Raw genomic sequence first — 24,175 nt, 5'->3', positions numbered from 1 at the left:
GACTCACCCCACAGAGGCTCCTCCTGGCTGCCCTGAATGCTCTGAACGGCAGGTCAGCCGGTCAGAGCCAGCCCTCTAAAAATTATGCAACATTCCAGAACCTTCCAAAGTTCTGCCCATGGTGCCGGTAATTAATTCAGATGGAATTTCTGAAGATGGTGGTTTGGGATCTTGCCAGTATTGACACGTCTGATCTTAATTAGTACATTTCCTGCTGTGTTGGTTTTGATGAGATGCGACGCTTTAATCATGGTTTTTATTTTTTTGTAATCTTGCCTTCATGCAGTACATCGTAAAACATATGCGTTTTCTGATGCGCCGCGCCCACGGACGCCTCCTGGGTACAGCACTGTGCGTGCTCACTTTAAAGGATGACATACTGACTGTAGTGCCTTCTCTCCGGGCTGTTATTGGCTTACTGTAGGTGTGTATTGTTGTCAATGGTTATGTAAAGGAAACCAAACACCTTATGAAAAAGTAAACTATGGATGAACTAAATCAACATTGTAGAAAAGTGTTATCAGTAAAAATCCAAATATCTATATACACTGTGTATTTAGATGTTTGGATATTTACTGATAGCATATGTCTATAATTTGCATTTAATTTGTGTATTAAATAAGTGTATTTATTTATTTATTAGTCTTTTTTTTCCAGTGAAGTTGTCCAAAATAATTTCAGTTTGTCTTACAAATTATTAAAATTCTGCTCATGTCTATTCTTGTGTGCAGGATAAGCAGGGCTGTTGAATAATATGTAGCAACAGAATTTTGAAAACAGAAATGATCATACGTATACAATGAGCTCCATAACGTTTGGGAGAAAGAAAAAGACTTTATTTTTATATATTAATTTTTTTGCTCTGTCAAAGAATTGATTACAAATCCAAAAAACAGCGTTCGCCCCCCATTTCAAATCATCATAACAGGCCTCCCAGGTTTTTCCTATTAGTCAGGTGTGTTCAGTTTCCTTAGTACATGTATAAGAGAGCTTTCAGTATCTAGTCCAGAGTTGTGCCAAGGAAGCCATTGTGAGGTTGAGAAATAAGAAGAAATCTGTCAGTGACATATGCCAAAGGAACATCATTGAGAATTAAGAGTGCATTGGTGAGCAAAGGGCCTGGTAGGCCAATTGATGGGAAGGCCTGGTAGGCCAGGAAGCCGGCATGGATGTGGCAGTGACTACTGTTCACTGAGGACTTCACAAACAGAACTACAAAAGCAGGATAGCCAGGTTACAGTTTGCTAAGAAGTACCTAAAAGAGCCTGCAGAGTTCTGGAAGAGGGTCTTTTGGACAGATGAGGCCAAGACACTTGTTTCATGGTGATGGCATTTCTGAGCTCACAAGTGCTCTCTTTCTTCTTAATGATGTTCCAGTTGATTTTGGTTAGCCTAAGGTTTGGCCTCAGTCTCAGACTGTTTTTTTCCTTATTTCTCAGCCTTATAATAGCTTCCTTGACTTTCATTGGCACGACTCTTGACAAATTCCAATAACAGACTCCAAAAGGCTAGAATCAAAGTGAAATACTGAAAGCTCTCTTATACTTGCACTAAGGACGCAATTGAACATATCTAACTTCTCAAAAACGACAGTGATGCCATTTGCCCCAAATGTTTTGATGCATTGACATGGGGAGACGAGTTATAAAAAGTGCTGTGATTTCTACATGATGAAACCAAAATTATAAAGAAAACCTTAGATAAAAGATGAGTGTGCTCTATCCAGCACTTTCTATATATATTGATTTTTTTCTTGATATGCTTTGCCCAAGAGGGTGAATTAAGTTAAAAACACTATTCATTCAGTGCCTGTAAACCTTTTCTCAGCAAAAGACACTGTCATAATCCTCTATCTTTAGTCATTTATCGAAACACATTTTTCTCCTAACTAAAGAGGAATCACCTCTTACTGCATGAAGATGAAAAAATCAGCTATTCACCATGGTTAATATGCCTGTTGATGATGCTTTAGCCTGCAGCACATAATAATGCATTTAACAAGACAACAAAATAGCAATGGCTGTTCAAGTTCATAAAGTTTTGGCACCTTAAAAAATGGCGTATTTATATCCATCCATCCACCCATTGACTAACCCATTAAACCTAGTCAGGATCACGGGGGGTGTTGGAGCCTATCCCAGCATGCATTGGGCGAGAGGCAGGGATATACCCTGCACAGGTCGCCAGTCCATTGCAGGGCACACACACCATTCACTCACACACTCAGACGTAGGAGAAATGTATCTCCAATGATCCTCTAACCTGCGTGTCTTTGGACTGTGGGAGGAAACTGGAGTACCCGGAGGAAACCCACACAGACACAGGGAGAACATGCAAACTCCACTCAGAAAGAGAGTCAACCTGGCATTAAAAGTGTGGTGAGTTGCACGGCTGGTATCAAAAAAAAAAAAAAGCTGTAATCAACTAGCATAGGCGCTGAAAGGAAGCAAATTCCACTCGGCGTCCGCCCTGCTCCTGGTGTAAATCAGCCTTTTTCTCCTGCAGGCTGCTTCTTGTTGCGGTTCTGATTGAAATCGTTGCTTTCTGCTAGAGGGTGATTTGGGGTGATGACAATTATAAATCGCTGTGCTTTTGATACAAAATAACTGCAATGAATATTTAAAATTGTAATGATTTAGGCTCCATCCTACTAATGTTTATGTATACGTTTTACCAACCACAAATGTCTGGAAGGCTTTAAATTTCCTGGACTTTGACGTTTTTGCCAGTGCATATTTCACTTTGACAGAGTACATACAAAACAAAGATTTCTTGGTTGCAAGTGTTCAAACCCTACAGCAAACCTACATTATTTCACATACAAAAACAAAATTCACCACAATGAATTGAATGTGCTAGAGGTCCATGTGAAAATGAATGAAATTAAATATATCTGTCTTGTCTTGTCAGATCCCTCAGTCGAATTGGGACTTTAAATATTCAACCATGAAGACCATAAAGCTCAAATGCAACTTGCTGATAAAGATACAGAAGGGAATAGGTCATATTAATATAAGCACATTGCTTTTTCATAGAGGACTCCTAGATTGATATCCATTTGAATACACGAGTCCTGAACTCACCTGCCTATTCACATGGTATTTTGCAATTTATTTAGGAATGACCAAAGAGTCTAATATCTACCCTGGCTTCAGTCCACCATCATCTTGTCTTTCCACCCCTGTGAAAAAATAACATGCAAAGAAATTTAATTCTAGTGTGCTATTTAATACCTTTGTGTGCTTGAAGTAAACTGAAGTTCATGTAATCCATACTTAAAGTATGTTGGAATATATTGTTTTTTTTAACCTTTATTTTAACCTGGGCTGGATTAAGTATTTCTCTTTGATCCAAACTGAAGAAATATACAGAAACAATACAGTAACTCATGAGGGCCACAAGGAAAATGAACCATTCCTTCCCAGATTACCAGATGAAAAAATTAAAAAGAAGGATATATTTAACATGTTAAGGGTACATTTAACTTTCTTGAAATCTGAAAACATGTGCAAAACACAGGGCGAGAGAGAGAGATATGCCAGCAATAATTAACATTAAAACACTGGTCGTCACCATCATCATCATTTCTTCCGTGGTCTCCCTGGGAACATACACGCAGCACACACTTCCATGCACAGCTTCGCAACCATACACCCATTCAGATCTGCAGCTGTGATCGAAGACTGAAGCTATGCTGCTTGCTTTCACATGTCTCATTAGAGAATGACATCCTAGGTTCTGTGGAGGGAGAAGACACCATGGTGCACAACCATTCGCTGTTTGAGGAACAGAAATGCGTGTTTCCATCAATTTTCTCTGGGATATATTTTAGTGTAAAAAATTATGATTATGATTAGAGGTAAATGTTTTTTGTGTATTTTTTTGCCCAAGGTTCGGTAGGGTACACTCACGTAGATCCACTTCTTGATGCTCTCTAGATGACCCCTGCTGGTCATCCACGATCTGCAAGAAATGCACAAGAAGTGTCTTCGTTTGACTCATGTCTGCACAAGCTTGGCTTGAGGGCTGCGGTGTGAAAAGAAGCATCTGGCGACATCACTTGCTTGTCTACACACTCTCCTCTATTGACTGTGAATATTGCAGCATGAGCCTGGCTATATATGATTGAGAATTCCGAATTGGGGAGAAAATGGAGGGTGTAGCGTAAAAAGGCTCTTGTTCTAATGAAACTACATTACTGTATTGATCACTCCTTCAGATCTATCTTTTTTACTGTATGCATTGTGTTTGAAAAGGCTAGAATAAAACATTAATATAGTCTAAAATATGCTCTGCTCACTCATCCAGCATTGCCTCTAATTAGCCTGTGGCATAGTTTAATCAGCTGAGATTTGCATGCACATGCAAAATGACAAGCAATTGTACATTCTGTAATATGATATTTCTAATGTGAGGGAAATGATTTCCAGTGAGAACAAATAAATTAGAACTGAGGCATATGAAAAATACTCGGAACGGCTTGCATTATATTAAATCATTTGTTCGGACTGGAAAATATCAAAGGCTGCTTTCAAAGCCATATAGCTAAAGGAAATGACTCTGTAAATTGCAGAAGCCCAGCCTGGACTTTGATGAGGCCATAATTGCAGTTGAAAAAAGGTCTTAAATCTCAATAAATGCACTGCACAGCATATAATAGTTAACCTTTATATTTTTTATTTCAGTATGGTTGTTTTAATCCAGGTTGAATTATCCAACTGTCTTTCATCCAACATGAGGAACTTCTATTTTTTGGAACAGTGTTAAAAGCTCTCCAAAGGCCTTACTTGCAGCATTAAGAGCCACTAATATAAGGAACTGGTCTAATATATATCCAAGGGTCTAATTTATGATACATGGGACGGAAAAAAATATATACCCAAAGTTGTTTGTGGATTATTAATTGGCTTTTACCCAAATTAAAATGTTATGCCTTACAGTCTACTGTTATTATTGACATGTATGGAATATATTTAATAAGTGTTACTTTTGTGGTTGAAAAACCATCCTTGGTACATCCCAGAATATGCTTGTCTATTACTATACTGACAAAAAGATAAAGGTAGCAGGAATACAACAGTTGTGTTACTAATTATCCTCTCATTAACAACTTAGCTCAGATAACTGCCCATATCAGAGTACATATTGAATCCGGTTCATAATTATTCAAATTAATTCAAGTGCATTGCAGTATCATCACAAAACAAGGGCCCTATTTTTGCAGTCAAGGTAAAATTGTCTAAGGCTAGCAGTAACACAGATCACTGGCAAATTAGTGCGTGTCCAGTTCATTTTTGGAAAATCTTTTACTTCATGCATTATTGCAACTACGGCGCATTTGTAAAAGAGACTAGGTTGATAAGTACTAAGGGTGTGGTGGGGGTTTGGTTGCCAAGTTTTTTCCTGGGTCAAAATAGGGCTTAGGTGGTGATTGTTCCAGCATCAACTTTACGTGCCATCTTCCTATATTTTTGCTACATTTGCAATGTGACATTCTGGTCATTAAAAGACCACTACAATGCATTGAAATGTAGGCTATAAATATGAAAATGAAATTGGAATTTAAATATTTATTGAAGGGTTACACATTTTAAGTGCCAGAATTAGGGGAAATATAGCATATACTGAACACATAAGAGCCATTCTTCAAGAATTGTTTTATTTGAAATTGCAATATTGAAATGTAATTTTTGTCACTCAAAACTTTGGGTACAATATTAACCTTTTGACTTAATGTATTGAAGTTGTTTTTGTGCATTCACTCAAAGAATGCTTGTACTGTTTTTTCACTCGCTTACGTTGTAGCAACTTAAAAGGCTTTTCAGAATTTTATTTCTCAGTTCAGTCTGCACATTATCGGGAAGAACAGTGTATGTTAACGATAATATAGTAGAATCCACTTAATTGCATGATGGATCATCACATAATTTGGGTATTTACATAGAATAGCCAAATCACAAACCATTTCTCATTAATTGCATTGCAAAGAGATTACACATTTGTATAAACCATTATCACATATTCCGGATATTTTCGTGGTATTATGTCCAGTCACATCGCAAAATGATCTATAAATATATGTTAAAAGTAGGCAGATGCCTCATAAATAAACCAACAATTGCCCTGTAAAAACAAAAAACCAACAAAATTTACAAAGGTAGGCGGTTTCTGTTGAAATTCACGTCTAGAACTACCCAAGTGTTACGCGCGTTTGACAGGAACACATTATTCAGCAGCAAACGTCCGCAGAATGTTTCTGTTCATATCGATTGTGCCACCGAACCCATGTTAATGCAAAGGGGGTTACTGTTGAGGAAACTTTTGAACATGGAGGCTTTCCTACCTGCTTTCTTATATCTTCTCTTACAGACAAAATGCTGGTTTTTGACCCTCAACTAAGAAATCATTATTGTTATTGATCCTTAAATCATTGTGTGGTTTCTGTGGGAAAATTCTGCCAATCACCTGGAGCCAATCAATAAAAATATTTCTTCTCCTTGGCAAGACACTGGGATTGGTTCATATTCACACTAGCTCGCCCTTTTCTGGGTTCATGGAAGCTTCAATCCTCCATCTCTATTGTGAGGCATGAAAATATTTATCCTGTCATATATTGCCATTGGAATATGTCAGTAGCTGTTTTAGCTTTGACAATTTTCTTGGTGTAAACATTAACAGATGGTCTTAACGGGGTTCTTGTAGACACGGCATGATTCACTCCAACTGGAAATCAAATCTAGATATGCAAATATATTAATCAAGGCTCTAATGATACAAACAGTCTGCAAAGAGTTGCTGAGAAGCTAGGGTCTGGTGACTCCATGACATCATTCCCCTCTCGAATTGGCTTGAAGTTTCTTGCATATGTGATGGGTAACAGCAAGGAGTGGAGCTAGATTATGCAAAGACATTACATTTTCTTCTACTCAATAATCTAACAGCCATAATCTAAATCTTATTTGTTTTTTGCAAAGATTAGAAAATGACCCCTTTTAAATCAATCCACCAATCAACCTTTATTTAATTCTCAGAGGACACATTGAGAGAACGAGCCCTCTTTTACAATGGTGCCGAGATTACAATTAAAATACAATTAAAATAGCAATAATAAAAAAGTAAAAGTCATTTCAAAATAAACAAATCAAATAAAAAGTATAACAGTAACAATTAATACATATAAATAAATATCATAAGTAATAAAACTTGACAAGGACAATTATTAAAATCCGTACACTCCATTGTAACTAAGGTTGAGATCAGAGACTTAAAATTACCAAGAGTTAAAACAGTGTCAAGTTTCAGTTCCTTGTGTAATACATCCAGACTTTGCGGGGCTTAAAATTTGGTAGTAGTTTTGCCCAGGTCAGAACAAATTTGAGGAGCTTGGAGAAGCTTGAGGGCCACCCAACTTTTTAATACAGGACACAGTAATGAGTACCATAATAAACAGCATCTAGGGTTACAACAAGCTGGATGTCTATAAATGACATCCCCTTAATCAAGGACAGAAAGAAAAGCGGATTCAATTAACTTCTTGCTGGTGAACATGGGGACGCAAGTTCTGTTCCTATATAAGAAGCCAAGGTTCACCTGCAGCTTTATTTGACCAGATAGTTTATGTGGAACTTAAAAGTTAATTTATTATCAATCCAAATGCCGAAGTATTTATAATGGGGCACTTTCAATAGGAGTACCATCTAGAGTGAATATCCAGAGATTGTCATAATAATTTTTTTTGATCTAGTAAACAGAATGTGCTTTGATGTCTCACTATTTACAGCAAGTTTAAGATTTATGATTGCCTTTTGCAAAGCAACAAAAGCAAGCTGTACAGTTTCCCAACAGCCAAGGGAATAGAGTGGGGAAAGCAATTGAGAACTGTATCACCTGCATAAAAATGAAAATTACAGCCATTTAAAAATTTAACAATGTCATTGATATAAATAGAGAACAGCATAGCACCAGACCCAGCATGGACCCTTGACCCTATGGCAACTGTAAAAACGATATGTTACCCACTTTCACACACTGTGATCTGTCTGAGAGGTCATTTGTGAAACCGATTTTGTGCTTCAGCGTCTAATCCAATTAGTGACCGTTTGTGTAACAACATGGAATGGTCAACTGTATTGAAGGTCTTAGAAAACTCAATAAGGCTTTGTGTCTAAAGCAGACACAATACCACTCAAGACTAAGCACATGGCAGTGATGGTGCTATGCTTTGCCATGAACCCAGACTGATTGCAGCTAAGGAAAGAGTGACTCCAACAAAACAATTGGAGAATGAATTGAGGACTCAAGAAGTTTAGCCAGTCATGGCAATTTGAAAAATGCCTGATAATTATTTAAATGATGCTAGAGGCAACAGATGAGTACTTTTCCACACTTCAGGGATAAGTCCCGACACCGTTGATTGGTTAAAAACATGTGCAACAATCTCAGCAATCAGAGGGGCAACAAGTTTTAGAAAAAAAAATGAGTCCAGGTTATTCTCATCAGGACCTGGGGCTTATTGTCAGAAGTGCATCTGCAACCTCTCTAGTTGTAAAAAGGACAGAGAGTTACCAAGGAGAGGCTCCCAAAACGGAGAGCCCTTATCTCACAGGGAAGAGGGCCCCTGCATGTTTGGTTCACATGCATTATATGTGATATAGGTGAAATGCTTATTAAAAGCTGTACATATGACCTTTGACCAGATACTAAAGCAGTGGCAGAATTGACATGGACAGGCAATGACATGGCATTATATGTCTATTATATTATTGTAGTTTGCATTAGGAGCTGGCAAAAGAATCAATATAGTATTCAGACATGGCTCTCCTCACTGATGATGTGTCATCATTCCTTAATTGTCTAAAAGTAAGCCGAAGACCAAGGTTTCCTGAGTGTCTAGCCAGGGTCCATGGATTGAAATAAGTTTGTTAACTCTGAGGTGAACCAAGGGCTGGATCTATCCTTAATTCCGGCTAGTTGTTTTTTTTATTCAACTAGCCGGAAGCCAGACTGGCTCATCCCCTACAGGGCTAGAACCAGGCCAGCATATTGCACACCTTTTCCATGCTAGAACTTGTTGGGAAAACTTTTCTAAAGAAAATAATAATGGTGTCCAGGTGGCTAGCATAACACCATCATAACCAACTACCTAAATAGCTTGCTTCTTATCTTGCTAGCTATGAAACAACTAACATTATATACCAAAGACACAAATTAGCCTCAGGATCTGCTGTCAATCCAAGACTAGGTGGGCAGGCAAAATTTGCAAGCCAGACAAATATGTCAAGGTGTACTTGTGTCCATGCACACAAGAACACGGTAACTGGTCAATTAGTTTACCATTTTGATGGCTAAAAGTAGTGCTCTAAAATCTGTGCAAAATGTAGATGAACAATTCGTGATCCTGATTTTGATTGCTAATATGACGTTGTTTGTTCATTTTTTAAATCCCATTTCTTTTCAGTTCATAACTAAGTCCCCAGTACACATGATTAATTTTCAATGTTTGAATGAAATACACAAACTAATGTAATGATGATTTTTCATTTTATGCCTTCATGTCTCTATTTTGCTACTTTGAAGTAGATTATCACATTTTAGATTGTGATGTGTAAAGCGTTACCATACATTTAGTGATATGAAATTAGTATACATTACATGATACATCCTGCATCTAGAACTGTGTCATGATACATACCAAATTGTGTCTTTTGTAGCACTATTTAATACATATCAAAGGTATGCATGGCCACCTGCTAATGCTCTTTACTTTCACTTGATAATATCTTTTGTCAAGTAAATACATTTTTGAAAAGACAATTATGCCATTATTATGTTTATTGCAGGTCGTGTAGGCAATTGTAGACATAGACCCAAAAATGCAGCTGAGAGCTAACATCAGCAATGTTCTGGCTCTGAGATGCAATGGAATCGTCTTGACAGGAAATGAAATCTCTGACCCTCAAGTCCAGCACACTAACCGCTGCATTACAGAATCCCCTTCACTGCACCACTGCACTACATAGTATACGCTACACTTGTACCTGGCTACAACATTAAAAGAGCACTCTTCTGCTCCCTCCCTCTCCCCAGTACCTGTCACACTCCTTCACCCTTATCCTTAAGGAGGAGGCTGTGCATGGGAGTTTCACTGGAGGCCCTTTAGAATTGCATGTGACCAGGGCTCCATCCTCCAGCTTTCCTCCCCATTGCTCCCTCCCCCCGTGGTGAGAGTGTAAAAGGGCGTATGAGAGCGGTAGCGCTTCTGATCTTTCAGTCACTGCTCACGCTGCAGGAACAGAAAGCAATTTTCCAAAGACATTGAAAAAAAGGAGGGAGGGAGAGAAGGGGGAAGGGAGGGGAGGAGAAGGGGAAGGCAGAGCACACTTATCTTCTGAATTTTTAGAAGAATGCTTTGCAGGGGTACCGCAATTTATCACCACAGATGAGAGCCGATTAAAGCAAATTACAGTAAATGTACAACAGAATGCAGGCGGTGCTGCATGTATACAGCAAGAAAACCAGCATCTTACAGAACCCCACCAGGGCCCCTGCAGTGGTTCACATTAAAAGAACAGCAAATCAGTAAAATCATGATAAAATCAGGCAAAAAAACGTTGTTCCTACACTCTCTACAGAAAGTTATGTGGCAATGAAAACAGTATTGTGTTTACCACGTTTACTCCTTGCCCACACCTCAAGGAGCAACAGCTGTATTTGGAGAAGCAGAAACCTAATATGTACCTTTCTTGGTGCAGCCTTTAATTGCATTTCCTTTAATTGCAGGAACCGTAATCGTGTTGTAATGTTGTTAACTGTCATTAATTGCTTTGCTACAGCCCCCCTGCATTCAGAATGACTCCTCTAATTGTGGCTCCTGATTTAGTAACATCTTCATTGGAGTGAAAAGACAGCCAAGCCCCTGGCTATATTGTGCCACCTCTACAGCATCTTTATTAAAAACTTGTAATTAAGCACTCCTTTGCCACTCGTTTGTACTAGGGCGGGGCCTAGAGTTTCTTCGACCGGGGCTTAGTCCTTTTGAGTCCTTGTCTGACCTGCTGCAGGTATAATGTTTACATGGTGGCATAGTTTTTTTAGTTCCAATGTTGTACTTGTGGAATGTTGATTGCGAAAGGGGAGGCAATGGGATGCATTCAATGTGAGTGCTATGGTGCTTATTCCTCAATTTTGAGCAAGGAATACTTGGCAAACATTAGTTTGATATCAATCGTCTGATATACATGACTGATTTCAATTAAAGTAAAAAATCAGGTTTCTCTGACTGGCCCAAGCTCTCAAATCGGCCACTCCAAATTTCACTGCACGCAGGCGGAGTGGTCTCTGATAAGACTAGAACAGAGATACTGCCAGGATACTTAAGGTAGCTAGCTAATAGAAAATGATTGGTTGAGATATATGTGGTGCAAACAGAAATAAATAATCAAGTAACTAAGTAGCTACTAGTTAGGTAACTTAGTTACTTGCAGCTGCTTTGTCGACAAATTTTATGAGTGAAATGTGCTGCAGCAGAAATAATATTTGGTTCAAAATAAAATTGAGTATTTGGCTGTGGAGTATCACAAAATTTCTTGCCTTTTTCAACTTTGTTATTGCAACCAGCTAACGCTAAATCCATCGCTACCTAGCCAGCAATACTGCATCAAATTTAATCAAAGAAGTTTATTTGTATTCATTGCATTTTTTTACAGTAAAATTTTAAATCAGGCAATACAATGTACTGTTTTAAAGTGTTAAAACTCATAATTCTATCTCTATAAACTATTTTACGATCCCAATCTTATAGCAATAACGGTTCTTCTTTATTATGTAATGTGAGTGGACATAACAAAGGCCCAATCATAATGATGATTCCTTACCTTCTCTGTGTTCTGGAAACACAGTAGTAGTCATTTGAATCACAGTCCAGGTATCCTTATCGTGATAAAAAATAACAATTCTTTTTGGCAAGAAAAAGTTTCTACTTACACTCTGTCTGAGCTTCTCTTACTTTGAGTAATTCGTAGTAATTCTGGCACTTGGAAAACAAACTCCCAAGGGTTACCTATCAGAAGAGACTCGGATTATGCCTGTAGTCAGAGGGGTTCAATAGTAGCCATTTTATTTTGGGAATTAAAAACAGAACCACAAGATATATTCAATTTATTGGTTGAAATACTTTCATTTGAAGTGCACGGAGAAGCTGTAATAACACAAACTAGGCCTGATTTAGTAAAAACTACTTGTTAACCATGAAAATTTGGATGAGAACATGTTCACGGCAGTTATTTGTGTCCTGGAACTTTTTCCAAACCCGCTTACGTCTTGCTCGTGGGTAGAGGCTCTGCAGTGCAGACACTCCACGTCCTTCGACCTGAAATCTGAAATCACTAATACGAGCTCAGAATAAAACATGGCACCTGTCTCCCGCTGGTTTGTGTTCATTTTGCAGCATAAGGTTTATTCAGTTTTTTTTTTTTTTTTTAAAGAGTGGTGCGCAGCTCGAGTCACAGTACAGCATAATCATTCAAATGGGTACCATTGTTTTAGATGAAGGTTTTGCCAGAGTGTTTTCCTTACAACAAATGTACACGGCTTGAAAGCAGTAATTTTGTTACTGCACTTTGTTTTGTGAAACAGTCTTTTGTAGATTTCTATTTCAGTCAGAGAGAAATCTTTCTTTCACAGGGCTTAATGACCTGGCTGATTGGCCAGATGTTTCCCAGAAAGATGAGAGTAGTTCTTCAGCAATGTACTAATATCTGAAACACAATGATTCATATCCTTGAGTGTGCAAACAAGTCAGTTATTTTTATACATATTAACATATAAAATCCAATATATCCCTTGATGTTTCAAAACCTCTGACCTATCCTCTTGGCTTCCTCAGCTGCCATTTTGGATGACCCCATGGAGTGCAGCCGGGGGGAGCGTCTGGCCATCACATTGGCCAAAGAGGGCATCAACCGGGCCAGCAACCGTTCCACTACGGGCAAGCTGGAGGTGGACATCTTTGAGCTACTGAGGGACAGCGAGTATGAGACAGGCGAAACCAGTAAGTGGCTGTAACAGGGGGCGGGGCCAGGGCAGGGCTCAGTGAGGGGAGTGGCTCTCTTTCTTGGCCGCTGAACAGTAAATGTGATAGCCAGGCCATGGATTCTGATCCCAGATCATTCCTGGAGGCATCACTTATTACGCTTGGTGTGAATGTTACACTGTGTGTTCATGCTGTGATTGGGTAATTCAGTATGACTTTGAAGCAGGTCTTTGGATTGGCCCTTAAGCATCGATCAGATTCCAGTCCTTGTCATGTATATGTTTCTGAAGGACGCAACATAAATCAAACCAATGCCAGTTGATCACGTTGGCAGCAGAAGGTAATATGGAAGATAACATTAATGGGTTGTGATTTAAAAAAAATGCATTTTATTGTTTAACACAGGGAGTGGTGTGGAAGCATGCTAATCACAAGGATTTCCTGTTTATTTCCCTGCATTTATGTTAAAATTAAGGCATTGCTCTCTTGACCATGCGACTAATGGCAGTATTTGTTTAAATATTTGAATCTTTATCAAATAAGATGGCTAGTTGCAGTAGTGATCAAGGAACTGGGCATGCAACTCAAAGGTTGCAGGCTTAATTGCCAGGTGGAGTACTGCTGTTGTGGCCTTGAGTGAGGTACTTAACCTAAATTGCTGCAGTAAATATATCCGTCTGTGTCAATGAATAGTATATCACAAGTGTGCTAGATTGGCCAGTCTGAGAACATCTCGCATTCAGATAAATAATTCAGACATAAATAGTCTGCTCCCATTGTTCCTGTAGAAGTAGAATACTGAAAGGGTGGGCAGTTTTACTCTTGGTGTGTGGTTCTTTCCTTTTGTGGGAAACTTCAGAATGTTAAGAACTGTCCACAATTTGGACTGGTGGGAGACGGGGAGACTTAGCCTGCCATACACAAGGAGGGAAGAAAGCTTTCAGCAAATCAGAGCGTGATGAGCATGATGAGTGGAAAACGCTTCCAGTGAATTAGAGAACATGATGAGTTACAGAATGGTTAACACCATTAAAACAAAAAAGTAAAAGTGTTCTACTACAGGGTGGGGGGGGGGGGGGGGGATTTGTAAAACAAAAAAAGTGCTGTGTACATCAATAAGCTAAATGTATAAAATAAGGATGCCAAGTCTGAAAGAGAGCCAGGAATACCTTTCTTCTGTTAAATATGTACAATGGATACTCAGTGGGTACAGGTGTTCTGCCTACATCCTCCCATACATCCCAAACAGATAGACCCTGAGCAGCTCTGAAGAACTTGTCTAATCTCCCCACACTTCTTTTGTGGGCTTGTCAATCATTGTCGGGTACAAAAATGAGCTTGCCTTCTGCTTGTAGTGATGTTTCAAGTCTTCTGCATTGTGAATGAGACTTTGGACCCTGCATTGTGCTGTCACAACCAGACCCGATAAACTTGAACATTTGAAAGTAGATTGCGTTCTTTCATAATGTCAGGTCATATTTTACAATAAGCGAAGAGCTATAAAGCTGGGATTTCCACAGAATCTGCACAACTGCCTTCATCAGAAATTAAATGTCACGAATTGGACTGTGCTAACCTTAATACCTCTGCTTTTTATTTTTTCCTCACCCCAATTCCAACTATGACAGAACAGTAGAAAGAGTGCGGCCCAGTTGGTTTGGTTTTATCTGGTGGGTGAAGATACAGCAGAATGCCACAGGTGTCCCATCTCTTTAAAGCTATAGAGTCTGTGGACATGCAGGAATGCAGGAGAACCTGTTGCTGAGAACAAAGGAAATTGATTCCGTCAGCTGAGTGCAGAACAATCTGTTGACAGAAGGAACATTCAGTCAATAGTGGTCATCGCGGAGTCCGGGAACATTCCCCATTTCAACAACTCATTTCAGCAACTCCATAAACTACTCACGTCATTAAATGATGGTGAGTAATTGCATTAATGAGAAAGGAGCGTGCTTCTTCCCGTAACAAATCAATGCAAGAATATAATGGAACCACCTCTCTCCTCGCTCGCTGCTCTTTCTCACTGTATTTGGTTCCTTGGGATGGGGATTGACTCCCAGTAGCTGCACAATCTCAGCCCAAAAGCCCAAGACTGACCACAGAGCAGTAAATTCATTAAATATTTGTGCTTCCTTTGTGACAGCATATTATTATTATTATAAATATTCAGCTGTATGTATATTATCGTGACTGAGTTTGACATTTCAGATGTTAGACAGCTCCAGAAAACACATTGATTATTTTGTTATTGATTATTGATTATTCAAACAAAGTAGTCATTTGATTTTTTTTTCTCTGTGCTACTTTTGTATCACCATGGTTTATAGATTTTGGGGGGGAGGACAGGTTTTAAAATAAGTTTTTGGGCACATATGATAATTTATGTGTTATTTTGAATTAAACTCAACCTTTGAGAGTGGTAGGCTTTAAGCACAATAAGGCCTGGCATGAACCTGCTCCTGCTATAGTATAGAAGTAATTTACATCTCTTAAGGGAATATTCAGGAAGAGACTATATGAAAATGAAGTGAATTGTGAAGGTCTCCACAGAATACTTGGGAAAACCCCCTTTTTTGGTAAACTTTAATTAATGCTGCTAGTGTGACCTGGAGCCGCAAATAACATGGCAAATTCCAATCTCCATTGTGCCGATATGCAAACCTAAGATAGAGATTAAATTATGTGCATCAATTTCATATTGTACTTCTCCAAATGATGATAAGTTTATCTCTCCTTCGAGTACTGATTAGCTGTTGTGCTAAGAGCAGTCTACAGTTTGACATTTACATTAACAAGCTATTACGCTATGTATTACATTGACAATAAACAAATATATAAAATAAATCCCATACATGCCTATTCAGCTAGATTTGCCTTACTTGACATTACTTTACTGGCAATTAGCAGATGCACTTCTCCAGAGTGACAATACACAAGTGCAAAAAAAAGGAAATCGAAGTGCAGAAATTCCCTAGGGGGGAAGTGTAGTCTCAAGACAGATACCAGCAAGTAGGATTAAGAACTACAGTTTTATGAACAAATGCACAGACTTGAAAAATATAAAAGGAAGTAACACCAAATGGGATATTAGGGGGAACCAAAAGTTGTGGAGCGGGCCACCCTGGGGGAGTGGTCATTTATTCTGGATTCACCGGAGTTAGTCTGAACCTTGTTCTTTGGACTGAATGTCTATCTGAGCGGCAGTTGTGGTGGTTGTGTTCGTGTTTGAGACTTCAGTGGATAATTTTACTCAGGTTTTTAAAAAAATTTTTATTCACCATAGCGAGGATCTGTGTTGTGGTCACAATTGATGCTGTCCTCAGATTTGTGTTATGGTTATCATATAACATTTATTTTGGCATATACTTTTACTTATAGCAACGTACAACAAGTGCATATCAAAGGTCATTGGAACATCTACAAAACACAGGTCCGATAAGATGCAATACTCATTATGTAACAATTATTCGTATCCATGAACACATCAAGTCTAGTTCACACAGTAAGCATAGGCTAGGTCAGAAGGTTATGGTCAAGCTAGGAGGTATGACGACAAGCTACATGATTAAGATAACAATATGAGTGCAATATAAGTGCTGGATGGAGACACAAGTGTAACATGAGAGCGCTACAGGAACAAATCAGAAGGACTCAAATGATAAGAGAAATCCTAGATTGGGAGTGCCTTGCAGAGTAGTGATATTTAGTCCAGGTACAATCTGAAGAGGCCACAGTGGTCTTATTTCCGCCTTGTGTTATACCCTTGTCTTGTTTTTTGTTTTTAAAAAAAAAACTCTGATATGGTTGGCACTGGCACAATCCAGATTCAATCCAAGAGCTAGGGTGCATCAGTACACTGCTCACAAGTGCCTCAACAGGATGAGCCAATTCACTTTAGTCATTTACTTCTCTTAGGTTCTTATTAAGGAATGTTTAAATTTACTTATGGTTTTACCGTTCATGTATATGCGCCAAGCTTGCTTGCATGCATATACAATTTCCTAATATCACAATGCATTAAGCAAGTAGTAATCTACTCATTACATCACATATATTTACACACAAAACCCCCACCAGAACAAGATTTGTGGGATATTTGAGGGCAACGACAGCAAGGACAAAGCTTATCAGTTTTAAGAGCTTCTTCCCGAGGTAATTTTCAAGTTCAGTGATCCGGTGAGAAATCAAGTGCCCTGCAAATACAAATGCTAACTGTTTTCATCCCACCAGAGCCTATCAAAAATGCAGGCAATTCCTCAGCACACAGTGTAAAGAGGCCCAGAGTGGAGACAGACCAGGGCCGGGGCAGAAGGGAATCTGCACGTGACAATAATGGGGAGGTGAAGCAGGAGGATTTAACCCAAGAAAAACCTCCTATAAATGTGAACACAAAGTAGTAACTGAATCCCGATTCAAAGGGAAGCTATACAGGTATTCAAGTTGTATTGAGTACCAATTCATAAGATTTGTCAGCAGTAATAGAGGTCTTAAATGGTTAAGAAAAAAGGGCCAATCAGCACTTTCGTATGCGTTTCCAAAGCAGCATGAGCCAACCAACAGATTTGCAAAGAAGCAAGATAGTCAGTGCTCGAACTGTAGGTGCATCGTTCACAAAAACTGTAAAATTATTTAATGTGGCGAGGGGACCAGTCTTCCCAAACAAGTCGAAGTTCACCAACAGGACTATGACATATACGTTAGGACTACTTCCCACTTAAAAACTATTCAATACGTAAGGCTCCCTAATTCATTAACTCCATACTAGACAAAGTGCACAATACGCAAGAATCCACAATATATAAAGCACAATATACCAATTACAGTTTGTTAATCTATGCAGACACCCTGCTTTCCATAAAGACCATATCTAAGGGTGCTAGCCGAATATACTCACCCCATTCTGGTCCCGGCTGTTCGGAGCTCCTGCAAAGGTCATGTTGGGGTCACCAAGTTATAGGAAAAAACTTCCACAAAGTCAAATGAGCTCAGTAGACAATCAGGGACAGGAGGAAAACTCTTTCACTCAGATGAAGTTCATTCAAGTGCGCACAGAGAGAAACAGTGATACAACATCTAGGTATTGTCTGGATAAGCAATTTCCCCAGTGGATTGTAACGCCATTTCAGAAAGTCTTATAGTGATCCAATTTCAGCATGGTTGCACTTTGTTAATATTTTACATTTTTTACACTGTTAATATAATTTATGGTGCATGTAATTCATGGTGTCTTCTTTTGTTCATACAACCTTGGCACAGGAAACAATCCCTTGCCTTACTTAGACATTTTTTACATCTCGGACCATGTGAGTGGAGAAGCATTTTGTTATTTCCAGTAATCTTTATAAGAAAGAAAGACCTTGCTGTCTGCAGCCCATCCATCATCTTTTTTCACTGAAACAGAAAAACACAAAAAATTACAAAATATGTGTTATACAAATTCTAGGCTATATAGACACATAGTCATGCATAGCTGTAGATAGGAATAAGGGACAGGCAATAATTAAGAGTAAGGGATAGAACTTCTATCCCTTCAAGTGGCACTGCTCCCATCTCCTCCTTAGTTACTTGATTAATGTTCATTTATTGCTGTTTGTTTCCATTATTTTTGTCAGCCCCTTTGCAGGTACAGTTAAATGCAAAAGTATTTGGACAGTGAAAGTACTGTGTGACAGTACTCTAGCACATTGGATTTGAAATGTTAGTTTCAAATCCATCTAATTTCAGTGCAGACTAGCAGCTTTAATTTGAGGGAATTCTCATCCATATCGAGTGATTCCTACAGCCCTTTTTATTCTGTACATAGTCAGATGCACATAACTACCAATAGCAGATCCATTCAGCACCAAACCAAAATATGTACATAGCAATTTCATTAATATATTTAATCAAAATACATGACTTGTCCTGACTTACTTTTGCTCCCCTGTTAATAAAAAGGGCTGTAATTCCTACATGGATCAATGAATTTGTAAATGCCCTCAAATGAAAGCACTTTAACATCATATTCATTGTTGGAGTACAGAGCCAAAACAACAAAAATTGTGTCACTATCTAAATATTTTTGTATTTAACTGCGTGCGCGCGTGCATGCGTGTGTGTGAAACAAACAATAAAGTCCATCAGTTTACTCATTCAAAATGTAATTGTTTTTTTTAAATTATGAAGTCTTTGAAAAGAGCGCACTTTAAAAGATAGAGGAGAAACACCACTAGAAAGGAACCAGGAACATCAACAGCCCAGGAAATAAGGTATAAGGTAAAATCCATCAGCTCGCTGAATGAAAGTAGAAACTCTTGGGTGGCTGAAAGGATGGCATTTTATGCTCTATGGCAGTCTAAAAGTACCATATGTAGCCTCTTCTAATTTACCCATCGCTCAGACTTCTCACTTCAATTTCCCTGCTTTTTTTTTTTTTTTTGGCTCGGTCAAGTCTTACAACCATTTTTATGGCCTCTTCTTTATTCAACCCGCCACCCCCTGTGTCATCTCTCTGCTTGGCACCCACCCCTGAGAGAGGAATGCTCTTCGTCTTCTGCGTCACGCTGATCACAGGGTCTTCATTCAAATGCAGAGCTCCTTTCTCTCTGGAAAACAGAAAATGGCTTTGCTGGGGACATTGTGTGCAGGGCTGAAAGCAACTGGAAAAAGATATATACTGTGTATATATATATATATATATATATAGGCTATAAATCACAGGCCTTTCATGGATCTATTGAACAATTCGACAGAATGATGTATTTCTAAAGATAACAAGCGAGATTACAGTTGTTTTGCATTCTACCCTGGCAGCTTTCGATTCATGGTTTTGTCATTCTAAACTCTGTTTTGGTTGAAGGCTGCTGCATTTTGGTCTTTGACACAGCAAGGAAGTAGGGTTTGAAAAGGAGCATGGTGTTTAGCTTAAGAAATTGCAATTTTTGTTTAAATATTCTGCCTGTAATCTCTGTCATTGATGCTTTGACACCTTTTACATTAAATTAATGTTCAATATGTCCTTTGATTCACAATATTGTTTTCTTTAAGTGCTGGATGATATGCCAGAAGAGCTGGTTGGATACATGTATTCTGTGGCATTATACCTCATTTTTACTGCTATTCAAGACTTTTAATATGTGGTCTCACTATCAGCTTTCACAGCTGCTGTGGTCACCACAAATCTTCGGATGATTATTTTGTTTGGAAAAAAAAAAGATTAATTAACCATATTTTTGCCTTTACAATCTACTTAGAGTGGTGTGATTATTTTAATTGCACTCTTATTTAATTTCTCCATATGTGAAATTGGGAAGCCTATTGACAACCCTTATATTATTTTGTGTAATCTTGTGCACACGACTGATAAAGAGACTTTGTACAGTATAAGCATGGGTGGTTGGCCGGATGCATTGGTTGGCCTATTATTTGAATGTTTGACTGGTTGGTTGTTATGTATGGATGAATGCGTCAGTTTATTTGTTGGTTGAGTCACGGATGTACTGTCTGGAAGGAATGACTGGTTGGCTGAATAACTGGGTGATTCATTAATTGGTTGCTTGGTCAATGTACTGATTGGATGGTTGATTGATTGATGAGTAGTTGGTTGATTAATTGTATTGATTGCTTGATCTGGTCTTGGTTCTTTCTTCTTACAGTGTGCCAGATTGTATCCAAGGGAGTGGTAGCAGTCTTGGGCCCGTCCTTCAGCCCGGCCTCCAACTCCATCATCAGTAACATCTGTGGTGAGAAAGAGGTTTGTGTCTGCATTTGCATGCTGTATTCATGGCAACAAAGCAAAATGTACCACACAAGGGTCTGAGCAGGCATTCCGCTGCCTTATAAAAATATAGAGGATTTGTTGGAGTACATTTTATAATTCTGATTAGTGATTAGAGAGATTGCAGTACCTGCTTCATAAATGATTAGAAATAGAAATTTTGATTAATCCAGCATTAATAAATTACTAAATATAATAAATTAATAAATTCATTATTAGTGTAAAGTACTTATGTGTCGGCGCTGTGCTTATGCAGGGAGCATACCTGTAGCAATGTCACTGCTGTGTGCTTATAAGAAGAAGGTTTTGCTCTAGATACAGCCTTCCCCAGGAAAGCAATTTGTTGCATTACATTGCATTACATTACAGGCATTTGGCAGACGCTCTTATCCAGAGCGACGTACAACAAAGTGAAATCTTTGCTCGTTAAACTTTTTGTATTCATGCACTCTGGGTCTGAATTTAACTCCCACCACCTGCCAAATAAGGGCAGACTGTTGTCTGTGGCAGGTAAAAGTGTCTTATGCATTATAAGCATACTTAAATGTACAAAAGTTTTTTGTATACTTAAAATATTAAATATTTTTAATGCACTTAATTAGACTTTCTTTCACCTGGGTATTGCACTGCAGTTTGTCCTTGAATCCCTCAACTTGCAAAAAATGGTAGCCAATGAGGGAGGGAAAGATAGAGACGTCTGAGAGAGAGAACAGTATTTTCTGTTTACTTGCTAATTGCAGCTGTGTTCATAGTTCTTTAGTTTAAGAGTGTATAGCTTCTGGCAGGTAGATGTGATAGCTGGTAAATAGCAGTGCTGGAAAAATAAGGCCAGTACTGTAATTGGCCCAATTACGCCTACTTGGCTGCTTGCGCAGAGAGAGAAGGCAAAACGCTTTAGAGTTTTATTTAAACTATTCATCACACTTCCATTGAACACCTCCATGTTCAGTACACGCTAACGTGTGCTGTAATCGTTCACTTACTTGTATTCTGTTCATTTATCGGCCAGTTTCAGGGAATTTCAGCAATTATGCTTTTCAGATGTCTCTATAGCCTTGAACAGTTATAAGGACGCTATTTAACTTTATTAACATTTAACTATGTGCTGTATTTATTTGCTCATATTTATAATTATTATGTAATAATTCTTCTAGAATATGTCTGTGTGTGAAAGTGAAATCACTGAGACAAAATACACACTTACGTATGCTTTATTTATGTTGTATTTTATTATATACAAAGGTACTGTTTTGCAGCCATGTAATCTGAATTCTTTCTGCAAATGCATAACCATCTATATGAATAAAATATAAAGTATATGTAATAAAATATAACATTATGTTATTTTGTGCCACCTTAGGTAAGTGCATCTGCTGAGAAAATAACAATATTTCAGTTTTCTTTGAGCGTTTGAAAAATATACAGAAGTGAAAGTATTCATTTGAATATATTGAGCAAATGGCCCTTAAGAGACTGATATATAAGAAAATGGGTACTGCACAGCATGTCTAACCTGGTTCTATATCGTACACCTCTTCAGCAAATGAAGAGGCAAATGCATCGATCTGACTGATGCATTGGGCCAATAAGGCTCGGGAGTGTACTCCACACTCCCCGTGAGAATACCTACAACCTCACTGGTCAAATATTTTGCCAGGTTCTACCTACTTTCTCCTGTAGGCAGAGTGGGTACTTAGCCATGTGAATCGCTGGCCTAATGTAGCTAAGCCAAACCCTGTGTGTTCTAGGCCCTGTGTTTTGTGAATCTGTGTTATCGACAAGCTTTTAGCCCCAATCTGGATAATTGATTCAGTTTCCTGTATACTTGGCAGTGTACTGCTCAGTGTACTGTGGAAGTGCAGTACAGCATATGGTACACTTGGGGAAAACCTGAACAACCCAGTATGTACAGTATGTGGTGAAGATAGCTCAGCACCACTGATACTGACTGTGCAAGCCTGCAAACTATGCCCTATCTATACCATTATGGAACCACCTGAACCTTCAAAGTTGGAATATTCCACTGCATTCCTTTTTTATTTTTATTTATTAATTTTTTGTTCAGAACCTGTACACTCTGAATTATACATTATTCCTTACATAACACACTTGGCCTTATTTAGCCTTAATCACAGGCATATGAGTCCAAGAGTGATGAAATGTATTCTTAATTTAACAGCCGACACTTAACTTTGTACCCTATTAAGTGTGAAAAGGAGTGTCTGAGTGGACTCACTGAAGCCATAGTGCAGAGCCATATCTGAGGAGAGCACTCGTAGGATTTGCAAATGCAAATGGCTCTGCTGGAGCCCGTCCTGTCTTGCTTGTTCATGCCGCTCGCCCCTTAGTCACTCTCCAGCTGATGCAACGATTTGAAAAACTTGACTGCTCTCACAGCTTGGCAGACGCGAGCACCGTAGAGAAAATGTGCTCTAAATGTGCTCTATTTTCGTTCCCCTCAGAGTCACCAATACTTGAAAGATTTAGAATCTCAATAGCAGCACTAATGCAATGACCAATGTGTCCAGTGTAATTATGGGTTCCAGTGCCATTCAGATGTACTATGAGGCGAATGAAGCTAGAGAAATGCACTCTGAAAATAAAAAAAGTCATTACAAGAATATTTTTTTAACGTTCTGTTCTACATTATTTTTCATGCCAAGAAATTAGTGCCTGCCAATTTGACCGTGGCTTTCCTCCTAGGCAAACTAACTTTTTTGTGAACTGACTTTTTTGACAGTTTGGAATGCATCCTGTGCTGTTTCACTTTATCCACTTAGCACTTCTGTGTTCCTTCTGACACATCTGCCTGTGACAGAGAAAGTCACAACACCGCGCGTCTTTTGTGGTTTTGCTCTGGAGCATTGGACATACATGTCTAATCAAGCTGAATTTCCTATCTTACAAAAAGGCATACATAACCCATTGTTTTCTTTATGACGGTGCCAAATGTGCGTTTAAATGTAATTTTTTCACAATGCATAATTGATTTTCCCGGGAATAAGGCCTGCGTCTGTCTGTGGAGTTTAAACAGATTCTCTCAATTGAAATAAAAAAAATGCCTCTAGTTCTGTCTGCAAAATATATGAATGAAATATGACCATGAAATGTAACCAAATTGAAACATTGTGCTGCTTTGAATAATTGTGCTCCCTTAAGTCATCCCTGAAGTGTAAATAAATTGGCAAAACAGGTCAAGCATGAGGAATCATTATGAGACGCAAGCGTCGCGCAGAAAGGAGACTTGATTGATTGTAAGATGTAAGAAAAACTAATTTGCCTGTAGCACAAATTTTCTCTTCAAGCTTGAATATTTGTTGCATGATTATTTTTAGATCAAATGTTTTTCCTGGTTTTTACTGTTTACTATTACCTTTGCTGATCATAGT

The 24,175-nt window shown here is 38.5% G+C and overlaps 1 protein-coding gene across 2 annotated transcripts in view; it reads left to right on the top strand.

Annotated features, from left to right (window-relative positions):
- Positions 1–24,175, top strand: part of LOC135263214 (glutamate receptor ionotropic, kainate 4-like) — a 308,654-nt gene that overhangs the window by 180,722 nt on the left and 103,757 nt on the right. For both annotated transcript variants that reach the window (XM_064350945.1, XM_064350944.1), the window contains exons 4-5: positions 12,884–13,048; positions 20,665–20,762. In XM_064350945.1, coding sequence (XP_064207015.1) covers positions 12,884–13,048; positions 20,665–20,762 — 263 coding nt within the window. The remainder of the gene's footprint in view (positions 1–12,883; positions 13,049–20,664; positions 20,763–24,175) is intronic.

The sequence above is a fragment of the Anguilla rostrata genome, chromosome 9 (assembly GCF_018555375.3).
Source record: "Anguilla rostrata isolate EN2019 chromosome 9, ASM1855537v3, whole genome shotgun sequence".
Lineage (NCBI taxonomy): Eukaryota > Metazoa > Chordata > Actinopteri > Anguilliformes > Anguillidae > Anguilla > Anguilla rostrata.
This window is presented reverse-complemented; position numbering and strand designations above follow the sequence as displayed.